The sequence below is a fragment of the Micromesistius poutassou genome (genome assembly GCF_964030765.1).
Source record: "Micromesistius poutassou genome assembly, chromosome: 24".
Lineage (NCBI taxonomy): Eukaryota > Metazoa > Chordata > Actinopteri > Gadiformes > Gadidae > Micromesistius > Micromesistius poutassou.
The window spans coordinates 4,590,840-4,605,839 of NC_140294.1; the positions used below are offsets into that span (position 1 = coordinate 4,590,840).

General features: G+C 45.7%; 1 protein-coding gene across 1 annotated transcript in view; it reads left to right on the forward strand.

Moving 5' to 3' along the window:
• LOC311369651 (histone deacetylase 4-like) overlaps nucleotides 1–15,000 on the forward strand; it is an 80,294-nt gene that overhangs the window by 1,790 nt on the left and 63,504 nt on the right. The window contains exon 2 of the mRNA XM_084487869.1: nucleotides 758–1,223. Within this exon, the coding sequence (XP_084343995.1) occupies nucleotides 1,199–1,223 (25 nt within the window). The 5' untranslated portion in view covers nucleotides 758–1,198. The remainder of the gene's footprint in view (nucleotides 1–757; nucleotides 1,224–15,000) is intronic.

A 15,000-nucleotide genomic window follows, 5' to 3' on the forward strand; every position in this document is an offset into this window, starting at 1 on the left:
ACACAGACATACACACACACACGCACACACATGCACACACACATGCACACACACACACACACACACATGCACGTCACACAAATACACACATGTTTCACAAACACACAAACGTCACACACAATCTCATACACACAGGTCACACACACACACACACACACACACACACGTCAGACACACACACACTCATACAGAGGTTACACACACATACACAGATGTCACTCACAAACACACACACTCACACAGACAGACAGACAGACACAAACACACACACACACACACACACATAAACGATTAAAGTAAACCTTTCTTCACAGCAGTCATCAAAGGCCTTCCGGCGTAGCGCGACTAAATAATGCATCAGGGGTTGGGTTTGGTGGCGGAGCGTTTAGAAGACTTTAGTCCTGCTGTCTGTCTTCAGTTATATCAAGTGGTTCATGTGACAGGACTTCAGTGATGTAAAGTGCATTCCCTGCTGTGCTCGTTGTTTGTGATGTGAAGACGGCGTATATTATTTGTTATTTATTGTTCAAATGGAATATGCTTTTTAGCTTAAATAGCAGCCAACTAATTACAGGCTATTTTGGGAAAATGATGATGATGATTGAACTATGATCGAACTCCATGGTTCGACCGATGTCTTCTTTAAGTGTAATTTTCTTTGACAAATCAATCATATTCCTGCTTATCGCTAAGAAGCGAGCGTGGCTGCCATCTCTAATAAAGTGGTTAAACTCTGTGATGCTATCTCTGCCATCAGGCAGGACCCGGCGAGGCAAGACAGCGACGCAGCCCACCCATTGGATTACCTCAATGAACCGCTGAACGGCATTGGCTGGCCGCTGGACATCTGCATCCTGTTATAAACCACCGGGAGGGATTCTTCATCATTGAGGGCCTGTTCCGCACAGCTGAGGACCTGTGTGTGTGGTGTGTGTCCAGCAGGAACAACTACACTACACTTAACAAACACTTGGCAAGCACACACGTTTATCCACACACACACACACACACACACACACACACACACACACACACACAGAAGCAGGCACCAAGTCCACTTCCAATCATCAGTGCAACACAAGAATTCACACAATAATTCCTATCCCTCACACACACAACACTGTACAGCTGAACAACCCTAGGTAGGCCCCGTCCCCTCACGCCCCTCATCTCGACGGTGGACCCCTGGGTGTCAGCCATGACTTCTCACGCACATCATTCAGGTAAGCCCCCATAAAGCTCTCCTCCGTGCATTTTCCTATTATTCTGTTTCTTTTCCGAAGCAGAAACTAGCAGCCTTCAGCTCCAGTGCCCTCACACCACTCCCTGCTCCTTCACCTCGTGTACCTCATATCACTGCCCAAGTCTCTTTATTCAATCTTTGAATAACGCTTTACTGCTCTGTCACCAGCAGATGCATGAAGCTGTTGCATTTTAGCAGGTAGGGGTTAGAGGGCACCTTGCCCCAGGATGCCTGTAACTAGAATGTGGACATTCAGGGGTTCAAACCCAGAACATTTACATTTTGGGGGGTTTGCTGACCCTTTTATCCATAGCGAAGTACAACCATTCATCCACACATTCACACACCGACAGCGGAGTCAACCACGCAGGGCGTCAGGAGCAGTCAGGGTGAGGTGTCTTGCTCAGGGACACCCCGACACTCAGCTAGGAGGAGCTGGGGATCGAACTAGCAACCTTCCGGTTACCAGTCAACCCGCTCTACCTCCTGAGCTACTGTCGCGCTTACCAGAATGCCAGAACCTACCTGCGGGGGACTGCGATCCATTGGCATCCTGCGCAAGGAGTTAAAATCCTCCACAAACCAATGCACACATGCACAGTTACGTCAACAGTATGGGCATGAGAAGATTAGAAGGTTGGCTGCTTTGATTTGGACTAGCGCAATTAGCTCTGGCTACTTCTCCTCACAGTTCAGAGCGATGCGTCGTGGTTTGGTCTGATACGTACACCAGCTCCTGCAAAAGACTCAAGACTCACTTGTTCAGAGTTCACCTAGACTCTGAATAGCCCCCCCCCCCTCCAACCCCTCCTACTTATTGTATTTTGTACATCCTGGCACTTAATGTACACACTTATTGTATGTCGTACTTAGTTATAGTACTTAGTTGTGTAGCATCTTATCCTAGCTATCTCTGTTGTATACGGGGAATGGGTTAATGGATTGTTAGTGCTTGGCACTTGGTTCTATGAACATCCTTACCGACAGTGGTATATTGTTGTTTCTCCTTCTTCTGACAAATGTACTTAATGTCCTTAATAGTTTTCTTGCCAGAGTCCCTTTGAAAAGTTAACTCTGATGTAGACCACAGTTTGTGTGGTCAGTTGTTTTGTGTTTGTAATCGTTTTTTGTCATACTGTGATTCTGACCGGGGCGGGCGTGTTTATATAGCTATCATATACTTCCTGTCGTGTCTTTTATAGTTCGGTCAACCATTAACAAAGCTCTGCGTCACCGTTAACTACACTACCGTTCAAAAGTTTGGAGTCACTTTGGGGTCACTTAGAAATGTCCTTATTTTTTATATAAATAAGTTTTTTTCAATGAAGATAACATTCGATTAATCAGAAATACAGTCTAGACATTGTTAATGTGGTAAATGACTATTCTAGCTGGAAACGACATATTTTTAATGTAATATCATAAGTGTACAGAGGGCCATTTCCACCAATCATCACTCCTCTAACGCTACATTGTTTAGGTCATGTGTTAAAAGGCTGATTGATGATTAGAAAACCCCTTGTGTGCGTTTTAAAGGAAGACATGAAACTCTCTGGGTGACCCCAAAATTTGAACGGTAGTGCTTAATTTTAGAAAGACGGAAGGAGACAAAGGTAAACAACTCAAGGTGAGCTCGCGAAAAACCCTTAAACTACAGCTAATAAAGTGCTATCTGGCTCTGCTGCGTCCGCTAGCTGGACCGTCTGGTTCTGACCGGCCACAGCCTGATTGGTTAAGGGCTCCCCCCACGACCGACGAGGTCCACTTCCTCCTCTCCGGTCTGTGCGGCGAGCGGGCCCGCCGTCGGCCATGTTTGCTCTGCACACCTCCGAGTGTGTGCATTATAAATACCATCGCCGTGGTAACGGCCGAGAGGCCCACGGGGGAGATGGCATGGCAACCAGTGTCTGCTTGACGTACTGTCTCTACCCGTCCTGAGAGATGGATGATGGACAAAATGTTTGGATTACAATTTTATTGGATCATGTCAATTCTAATTCAATCTTAATTAAACGCAAAAAGTATTCAGAAGCTTTAGTTCTGTACCTGCTGGTTTGAGATAATCTGGGAATAATAGTTCAACCCGTCAACACACTGTTCCACCGGTGAAACCGCTTGTGAAGAAAAATATAACTACTGATTTAACAAATGATTCACAAATCAATGTCGGTGAATTGTACCTTTTTTCTAAGAACACTCAATTCATAATCAAAACCTAAGCAAACTAACCAAGATATAACCTAAAACATGCTTAATCACAGTGTTTCTACAGACTTTATTGTGTTCTGCATCAATAACATAACTTTAGCGACATAGTATACAGTTTGCTTACTGGTTACAATATTGACATGATTGTTTAAATGGATTTGATCAAGAGGCTGGGCGAGGGGGGCGTAAAAAAAAAAAAAAAGTAGCTTCCACTTAAGAAGAGTTGAGACAATGGCGTTGGTTGCTAAAAAGGGTAGGCCTGCTACTTTGCTTTTATGGCAATTTTTTGGATCTAGACCTGAGAGTGGACAGCTAAGGGACACGACTGACGTTGTGTGCAAGATCTGCTCATGTGTGATCCGCGCAATAGACGGGCAGACGACTGATCTACATGACCACTTTATGCACCTCGCAGAAGTTAATAGAAATGATGATAAACAAAATATCACAGAGCATAGAGCAGGATTGTGAACGTTTACAATGTCTCATGTCAATTTACATTCTGCAAAATGTGTCTGCGTTGGCCGACTTCGACTCCGAGATCAGCCGGTGGTAGGGTTGTGCCGATGGACGATGTTATCGTGATAGTCCATCGTGATAGTCTCTTCTATAGTTACTTTGCAGGGATTGCTTTGTAAATTAAATTAAGAACATAACTAAAGCATATGCATGCTATTTTAAATACGGCAGGCTATGCCAGCAACGTGACGACCGCCCAGCTGGTGGCTCTATCACCACTAGTTGAAATGGGTACAGCGCCACCTATCGTACCGGGGCATGACATGCTTCGGCCAATGAATCGTTTTACTCACAGCCATGTATAACCGGACAATTGCAGTTGTCCAATTGTGGAGCATAGTCAAACTATGGCTTTAATCGGATTAAGACGTGCATGTAAACGTACTGACAGTTACGGAGGGAAAGTTTGAGCACTAACGAGCTGTTTCACGCACTTATTGAGGGGCGTTCTCGGTGGGCGCAAATACTCCCCCTGGCTCTGACTTAACTTTTTCTAGCTTAGCAGACATAAAACATTTCTACATATGTCATATAACCGTCTAAAGCAAATGGAAAAGTCGAAAAGCACAATATCACCCCTTTAAGGCCTGACGTCATGAGGACTCTAGAGGACGGCCCCTGGTGGACCGGCCCTTTTGGGTCCCGCCCTCAGCCCGAGGCTGAGGCCCTCCAGGGCCACAGGGAGAGGGCAGTGGACCCCACGGCCGCGTCCTGTCAGAGCGCTACATAGTTAGATCTGGCCCATCTTAGGAGGGATCGCTAGTTGACTTTTGACTTTTCTAGTAAAAACACACACACACACACACACACACACACACACGCACACACACACACCAGACACACACACACACACACACACACACACACACACACCAGACACACACACACACACACACACACACACACACACCAGACACACACACACACACACACACATACACACACACACACACACACACACACACACACACACACACACACACCAGACACACACACGCATGCACATGCATAAGAACACACACATGTATGACACACACACACACACACACACACACACACACACACACACACACACACACACACACACACCACACACACATATTTGAAGTTTGAAACTTCCCCATGTTTTATTACACAACAAAAGTCAATAAGTAAGTCAGTGCCTTCCAGAACTGATAATAACACATTTAATAGCTTACATTTTATGAATTTATTGCCTTAGTGCATTATTTAGCTGGGCCCGTGTGAGTTGAGGTGCGGGGTGTTGAGTGTTTGGGGGGACCGGAGGCACTGCCTCCTGGTTTCCTCTAACGCTGCAGGGGTCCTCAGTTATCTGTGGAAATATGTTCTGGCGTTACGCCGCCCGACGAGATAACAATACGGTCGGGAGAAGAAGATATATTGCCACAGTTTGAAATGAAAAGAAACAGGGAGGCGGTAGCTCAGGAGGTAGAGCGGATTGGCTAGTAACCGGAAGGTTGCTTGTTCGATCCCCGGCTCCTCCTAGCCGGGGATTGCTCCTCCTGAGCAAAATACCTCACCCTGAATGCTCCTGACCAGCTGGCTGTCGCCCTGCGTGGTTGACTGTCCGTCGTCAGTGTGTGAATGAGTGGTTGTAATTCGCTTTGGATAAAAGCGTCAGCAAAATCTCCTCAATGTAAATGGATACAGGTGAGCCTGTATCCACGACGATAAGGCCGTCCAGAGTTCCGCTCGTACGTTAAAGCTAAACCATGGCACCGTGTAGTAAATCCACACCACGACAATGAGGTTCCCCTTCAGCTGCAGATGAATAAAAGATGTCGCGAGTAAATAGGGGAATCTATGCATCCGTTTTAAAGGGTCGTCACCAGAGGCAACAGAGGACAGGAAGTGATCACTGCTCCTGAACCGATCGATGTGTACCATTCTGAATTGCGACAATTGTTCACCGTCCTTAACAATGCAGGCCGAAGCTAAGTGTATTAACCATCTGTTGGATTACAACAGCATCTGTGTAGACTTCACTAGTCAGCAGGGGATTCACTGTGTGTGTATTCATTAGCAGTGTTTACCTTTGTTATATCCTTGATTTCTCTTTTAATCTTCCTCTTTTGCTGTTGGCTTTTCTTGTGTGTATTCATTTTGTATACGATGCACACACTTTATATTTTATTTTCACACGGTCGTGTGTAGTGTACACATAGTCGTTTGAACCTGTATCGTATGCCTTTATGTGACTTATTGACATGATAACATCATACTTTCTGTTCACTATTTTCTATATTTCCAATGGAATTTGAGTGACTGGAGCGTGTGCGTGTGTGTGTGTGTCTGTGTGTGTGTGTCTGTGTGTGTGGGGGGGTGTATACGGCATCTTGCTCAAGGACTCATGGGATGCAGAAGTGCAGGATTTCGACCCCACCACCCTATCCCCACCCCACACTTACACCAGTATAACGGCCTGCCACAGCGAGATGAAGGGCGCCATTTTGGGAGCAGAGCCACAGTCGTATGTTGGTTGTCATGTTGTCAGTGAGGGTTTTTTATCGTTGTCATTGTTTCATAAGTAATCATGAAATGATTTGTGATTATTGGGAGACATTGTTGTGTTTGCAACTGCCACAGCATTTCTCATGCGAGACACAAATGAGCAAAAATAATGAAAACATTTATAAAAATAATAATAATAATAATAAATAACTGATAATTCCCCATAGACCTACTCTAAAAAAGTATTTGTGCAAGAACAAACAAAACAAACAAACACACAATATATTCAATCGACTCTGGGAAACTCCTGCCCACGTGCAAACTAAATATAATTCCTTTTATTAATTATTCTGCATGCTGAGTCAGCAGAGCGGTTGATCTGCTGGCGTCAGCACGGCTGTCTTTGTGTCTTTGTGTCTTTGTGTTAGCGTCGCCGTGGGTTGGGTTTCTGAACGTGGTGTCGCTACACCTGGATGTTTGTAATGTGTTTAGAAACCACATAGGTGCATGCCTCCGACTGTAGAATAACTGTGTTACTGCACACACAGCCGTGAAACACTAGCCGCCCTGAAAGAGGATCAATACACTGGACACACGCATAGTATACACACTGCCTGGCGGGCACACACAGACACTGCTGCTCTCACACACACACACACACACACACACACACACACACACACACACACACACACACACACACACACACACACACACACACACACTAACACACACAAACACACACACTAACAGACGGACAGACAGACAGACAGACAGTCATGCAGACAAACAGACAGACAGACATTTACTCACTAACTTACACACACACACACCAGTGGAGGCTTCTCCAGTGAGGAGAGGAAGGAAGATCCTGCTTAACATTGTTGAGAATAAAAAGTGTAGATTGCCCAGACTACTGTAATGAATTAATGCCCTTAAATATGACTACTTTAATGCCTTTGTATGTGTAATGTTTGTTTCCCTGGGTAAAGGGATATTAGCACCCCCTATCGCCTATTGGATATTACTTCAGGGAGGACGTTCCTCCCTCAGCCTCCATTGACTCCCATTTCTTTCTTGGGAACTACTGGCGGCCGGTGGATAACATGGGGGTCAATGGGAGAGAGGAGGAAAGTCCTCCTCTGAGTGGGTGGGACTAGCTAAGGGATCTGAATCGCGTCAACGTCTATTCACGAATAGGCTGGAGCCCTGGCTGCGCTATGAACCAATAAGCAGGAGCCCTGGCTGTGGAGCAGCCCGGAGGGAGGGTTTATCCCCTTAAGTCTCTAGGCTACGAGAACCAACAAACCCGCTCGTATGCCTCGTTTCCACCGAGCGGTGCACTACTGTTCGTTGCGGTACAGTGCGGCTCTGTTCACTTATATTGGCGTTTCCACCGAGCGGTGCGGTTCGGTTCGCTTATATTGGCGTTTCCACCGAATGAATGATTCAGAGCATGATGCATTTTAAATGGCATCACTTTTGGTCTTGTGTCTTCATTTTTCTTAAAACAATTGTAGCAGATTTTTTTATTTAGTTTTACAATTCAAGAGTAGGCCTGATTTGACTAATTGGCTTTGGAGCCTTGCCTTCTGCCCTTGTAGTCCAAGACATGCTGCCCACCAGCTTTCAAAGTACAATGCTGCCACTGGTGGATTTGTATCAATTTTATTCACGTAATTATCCCTCCCTGCTATTTTGTAGTTCACCAAAACACCCTGAAACAACTTGATTCTCACAGACTTATGCCACCATACGCCACTAACAGTGCAAGCAGGCCAATGGCAACGAAGCACGCAGTCCTTCCTCCCTCACTTTAAAAACCACCAGCCGCCACTGACACACAGACACACGGACACACACACACATACACACACACACACACACACACAGACTTGGACCTCCCTATGACTGGCCGTCCGGGTGGTTTCGTCAGCTTGATGTTGTCATTCTGCTCTGTGTGGTTCCAACATCACAGCGGCAAATCTCCCCAGACACAGTTTCCCAGCCGTTATCCGAAAGAAAACCTCTTGAAACAGTGTTCATAGAGAATACGGTCCGCAACAGTCCCCCTTGCGCTCAGACCACTTTCATTTTCAAACAGTTCTGGTGTTCTGGTGACCAGAGGCAAATCATTGTTTAGCAGTCGGTTCTGATGTGTTTCATTTTAACCTACATTATTATTTGTTATTCGTTTTTTATTGTTAGTAACCTCCAACCCTTCTTTAGTAGTCCATCCATTGCGTTTCCTGGATACATTATTTGTTTTTTGTTTTCTGGTTCCCGTATTTTCTGTTGACGTTTCTACATAGAGATGCTCCGACGATGTGTCGAAGGAATGGAAACCCTTTCCTTACAGACATCCAGACACAATCCCTGACAAACCCATCATACATACATCATGTACGCGTGTGAGAAGATATTTGTGTGTGTGTGTGTGTGTGTGTGTGTGTGTGTGTGTGTGTGTGCGTGTGCGTGTGTGTGCGCGTCTGTGTGTGTGTGCATGTGTGTGTGTGTGTGCACATGTGCGTGTGTAAGTGTGTGTGCTTGTGCGTGTGTGTGTGTGGTGTGTGTGTGTGTGTGTGTGTGCATGTGTATGAGTGTATTTGTATGTGTGTGCATGTGTGTTTGTGTGTGTGGGGGGCCCTTGTTCACTTGGACATTGCACGGCAGAAGGTGGCGATCGTAAACTGGATGCATTTCTTGCTGTGAATGGGAGAGATGACTAACTCATGCAGCGATGGGTGGAGGTGGAGGGGTGGTGGAGGAGGAGATGAAGGGCGGTGGCCGTGGTGGAGAGCGCTGGTGGAGCTGTGGTGGAGGAGGTGAAGAGGTAGAGGAGGTGGATGTAAGGGAGGAAGGAGGTGGTGGAGGGCATGGTGTAGGAGGTGAGGGCTGAGGGAGGAGGTGGTGGAGGAGGAGGTGGAGATGAGAGGTGGTGTAGGAGGTGAGGGCTGAGGGAGGAGGTGGTGGAGGAGGAGGTGGAGATGAGAGGTGGTGTAGGAGGTGAGGGCTGAGGGAGGAGGTGGTGGAGGAGGAGGTGGAGATGAGAGGTGGTGTAGGAGGTGAGGGCTGAGGGAGGAGGTGGTGGAGGAGGAGGTGGAGATGAGAGGTGGTGTAGGAGGTGAGGGCTGAGGGAGGAGGTGGTGGAGGAGGAGGTGGAGATGAGAGGTGGTGTAGGAGGTGAGGGCTGAGGGAGGAGGTGGTGGAGGAGGAGGTGGAGATGAGAGGTGGTGTAGGAGGTAGCTGTAAAGGGTGGAGGTGGTGGGGGAAGAGGAGGTTATATGTCTGAGATGGTAAGGCCATAACAGACGACAAGCCATCAAACTACAATCTGCAGTGTTCCTGGGGGTTTGCTGAGCAGATCAAACCAATATGGTAGCCGTGGCGCCACTCCATCGTGCTTCGGTTGGGCTCTGATCCTCTTTCCCACACCCCCACCCCTCCTCTTCCCCTTGTCTCCCCCTTCCTCCCTTCAAAGCCACAATCAAGGTCTGTTTTAATTCTTTATTTATATGTATTAGTCCCTTAATCCCGTTGTAAGCGACATATTGCACGGTTAGCAGAGCGGCGAAGAAAGGGTTAAAGTCTTGCTTGGGTGCAATAAAGCAACGCCCGACTGATCCCGCGTCTATTTATAGACGCACGTGTGTGTGCACATGTGTGCACATGTGTGCACACAAAAGGTCTGGCGCACGTTGTGTCCGCAGAGTGCACGTATCCGACACTGAGTCATTATTCCTCGTGTCGCGTCCCCCTCGCCGCTCGCCACTCGCCGTGCTCCGTCGGAAGCCCTGCACCCCCCATTCCCACGTTCTCCCAATCTCTCTCTCTCTCTCTCTCTCTCTCTCTCTCTCTCTCTCTCTCTCTCTCTCTCTGTGTCTCTCTCTCTCTCTCTCTCTCCATCCCTTGCTGACGCTACAGACTTCACGTGCGTGTCTCGGCCGTCCCCAACAAGCCCTGCTTTGTGATGGCGTGCGTCCTCAGTCTGGACATCGTCTCCATTGCCCCCCCACCCCTCAGGAGGACGTTTGGGTTCGGTGTGCTCCAGCCAAGAGCCAGCTGTACGTTGTGTTACTAACTGGTCTGCGGTCCGCCAGAGAGCGGCTCCTGGGGACGGGAACAAGAGAAGCAGACTCGGACGTTCTGTCCGTGGTCTTCTTGGCCCGGTCTGGGGTCGGGGGGGTGGGGGGGGGGGCTACACGGTGCACGGTGACGAAATGTTCTGCCAGCATGCTGTCACCGGCAATTAGGGTCGGCATCAACGCGCCCAGGGCCCCCCCTGCTTGTGAAACCCAGGGCCCCCCCTGCTTGTGAAACCCAGGGCCCCCCCTGCTTGTGAAACGCAGGGGGGTGGTGGTGTGGTTGTGGTGGTGTATGGAGGGCCGACCGTCCCCGGGCTGGTCCCCGGGGAGGGGGGCTTCGATCAGAGCCCAGAGACACGGGGTTCTGCCCGTCGGTTGGGTTTTGGTTTTCTAGGGATGTCTGCGGACGCAGGAAGGGGAATGGGAGTTTGGTAACATGGAGAAGTCTGGGAGGTTTAGACCTTTCACTGGGGTGGGAAACTGTCAGGAAATGTGGAGAGCGTAAATATGTAGATATATATATTTTTTATTCTTTTATTTAGGCCCCGTCCACACAGAGACGATTTTTTGGTGAAACCGCTTAAGTCTTAAAAAAACGTAAAAAAACTGACCTATGCGGTTTCGTGTTAGGATTCGTGTGACGCCTGAAACGCAAACGATGACGTCATCGCCCCCCGACCAGCTGGGGACGTTAGAGTTGCGTTGATTTTTTTATTTATTTATTTGATTTGTATTATTTTTGTAGCTTTAAATAAAGCCCCTTGGTAAATTTACTTTTATTTTTTTAAATAATACTTTTAATTACTAACTGTACATTAAAAAGTATTTCTGTTCAATCTAAAAGGTTTAACAACTGCTTTCTCCTCCTCGACTGTACGTTTATATACAGCGTGCATTGGGCTTGCGCGCAGGTTTGATGCGCTCCACTTTTTTTTGTGGAGAACCAGCGCCACACAGTCGCCTTGAATATGTACTAGAACGTTTCTACAGCTCGATGCGTTTTCGCACGAGTCCGTCTTTACATAGATATTCCTGAAACGCATCAAAGGAAACCGGATCGTTTTCTCCCGTGTGGACTGGGCCTAAGTGTCTACATTTACATTTAGGGAATTTAGCAGACGCTTTTTTTTATTATTATTTTTTTATTTTATTGATTTTTTTCACAACAAACAGAGGACAGACAGCACAGACATTGCCTCAGACTATAATACAAGATTAAATCAATGCGTTAACATACATGGGTTGCATTCATATACACACAAGTTGTCAAAGGAGAGAGTAAGATAATACATTAAAAAAGAAAAAAATAGAAAAAGGTGTCTATGATCTATTTGTGAAAACAAAGCATGGGCGCCCGTTCTGCAGTAGGTCCACAATATCACCAGGAAGATAATCAATGAAGGGTTGCCAAATATTATAAAAGGAGTTGTCGTTACCCTTTAATGTGGCACTGAGGCGTTCCATAGGAAAAACCTTAAATGCTTTTCCCATAATTCCCTACTTCTGTTGGCATTTACACAGTTAACAGAGAAAAGTTTTTCATAAAAAAGGGAGATTAATTTTTTATTGTTTAAGGCAGCTGAATTAAAATTGAGAAGGAAGCTTTCAATTTGAGTAAGGCTGAAAAGGGAGAAGGGGGCACAACACCATGCATCCACGAGGGGCTTTGTTTGATGTAGAAATTGCTTGAGCCAGCCTGAGATTATCCGAGCATGACAGGCCCAGTTGTAATACAGAAAATTGGGAAAGGCTTGACCCCCCTTATCTATTGGTAATTGTAGAGTTTTCATCTTTAATCTAGATTTCTTTCCATGCCATATAAACTTTGAGAGAAATATTTCAATATCTAAAATGGTTGTTCTATTGATCTTAAGTGGAAGCATTTGCATTCTGTATAAAGTCTGGGAAGTACATTCATCTTAATCAAGCTTATTCTACCCATCCATGATAGAGGGAGATCAAACCACCTGTTGAGGTCATTTTTAACTGCTGTCAGAATTGGTGTTATAGTTTAGTTTATACAGCTCTTCAATATTTGCGGATACTCTGATTCCCAGGTAAGTAAAGCCTGAAGTTGACCATCTGAAGGGGAAATTGACAAGAGCTGCCCGGTTTGTACCCTGAAATCATTCTAAATTGACTGATAATAGATAATAAAACAGGTATATATCTTTCTGGATTGGTAATAAACAGCAATATATCATCCTTGACGTGTACCTCTACCCACGGGGAAGATGTCAGACATTGATCCATTTACCAGGACCCTCGCAGCTGGAGAGCTGTATAGAAGTTTAACCCACTCTGTGAAACCAGAGCCCAACCCAAACCTATCGAGGACATCAAAAAGATACTCCCACTCCACCCAATCAAATGCTTTTTCAGCATCCAATGAGACAGCAAGGACCCTATTGTTTGTGCTTTGTGAGAATTGTATTACATTAAGGTGCCGTCGAACATTGGAGTATGAATATCTGTTTTTTATAAATCCTGTCTGATCTGATCTAATTAAAATGGGAAACATGCGTATTGCGTAAGACCCTGCCTGGCCTCTGGCCAATCGAGCAAGGAGCCTGCCGGGTTGGTTACCAGATTCAAACACAGCAGACGCTTTCATATGGAAGTAAATCTGTCACATCGGATTTAGAAAATAAAAAGCCATTGAATTTTAAGCACTGAATATTTATGCATTGAAATAACGTATCTGATTTTTTTTCTTATGAATTTAACTAAATATTCTAAACTAAAAAGTAAAAAAATGCAATAGTCTTAATTCAGATTCAAAATGCTATGTATTCATTTCAACTTAAATATTTTCAACGTCCCCAAATTCAACATGCCAAATTCAGCTGCAAAATTCAATGTACGAAATTCAGCGTTAACATCGGGGAACCCCAAGGAAGAGCAATCGATCCCAGATGCTAGATCGCGGTCAAGCAAGGAGAGCGAGCGGGTGTTACACCGTATTCTGCGACCCACCGAAAAGTGTGACCCCAGGGGGCGCTGTTGCACATTTTCTACAACGTGCACGAGTTTGAAGCGTAGACAGGCATCAGGCATGAAGTGGTTCACGTGCGGAAACACGCACAAGCTGAAAGTGTAACGTTTGTATCGTCATCGATCACTCGGAATGGGTGCATTCGTTATGGACACCGGGCAATAGCACGTTGGCTGAAACAAAACAATATGATATTGATATGCCTCTGTGGTGGCATAACGAGCCGACAGTATTGTGCACTGAGTGGCATGATACAGATAAGAGGATGATATGAGGTATGAGAATTAAAATCAGGTTGCTGTCGGCCGCTTCTTGCCGAGGCGCGCCGTGCTTCCACTGGGACTACAGGCTGCTGCTGTGGGCAACGGACGTCAGATCGCCCCAGACTCACACCAAACGTAGGCAAAGGGACCTCAGAGCCCCCCAAATTGGTGCCCTAATAAATTGGGCTCTTAACCCACTACAATTACCCTTACGCTGCATGCAAATCCATCCAAGTCACTGCAATCACACGCACACTTCACATATGCATTAGTTCATCGTTTATTTCACAAACTGCAGTAAAAGGGTTAAAAAAAACGGTGTGCATTATAACAAAAACATAAATACTCCCACCCCCCCCCACCCCCACCTAATCGTGCTTAATAAATACATTTGCTTTGATTTGATTAGCATTTTACAATCTCATTCAATGGATAGGACGACACAGTCCACCATCGTTGCTTCTTTCCCCATAAAAAGCTACAGTCAGGTTGATTTACCTTTGAGCATTTCCTACTATAGGCTACTGTATAAAATGCTGTTTAGAATTAACGTTTGTATCAAGAAAGAGAGACCCATCATCACAGCCGTTTTCGTTGACATGGCTAAAACCTGCTCTGCACATGCCTTCCCGCGTATGGGTATCCAACAAGTGACGCTCTTATTATTCCTGCTCGTTCTCCTTGCTTGACCGCGATCTAGCATCTGGGATCGATTGCTCTTTCTTGGGTCCCCCGACATTAACGCTGAATTTCGTACCTTGAATTTTGCAGCTGAATTTGGCATGTTGAATTTGGGGACGTTGAAAATATTTACCGGTAAGTTGAAATTAATACATAGCATTATGAATCTGAATTTAGACTATTGCATTTTTTTACTTTGAATATTTAGTTAAATTCAGAAGAAAAAAAACATACGTTATTTCAATGCATAAATATTCAGTGCTTAAAATTCAATGGCTTTTTATTTTCAAAATCCGATGACATCCGAGACAGATTAACTTCCATATTTTTATCCAAAGCGACTTACAATAAGTCCATTTGTCAGAAGAAAGAGAAACAATAATATATCGCTGTCAGTACAGAAAGGATGTTCATGGAACCAAGTGCCAAGCACTAACAATCACTAGGTTGCCCGTACACAACAAAGATAGCTAGGATAAGATGCGACACAACTAAGTACTATAACTAAGTACCACATACACTAAGTAGGAGGGG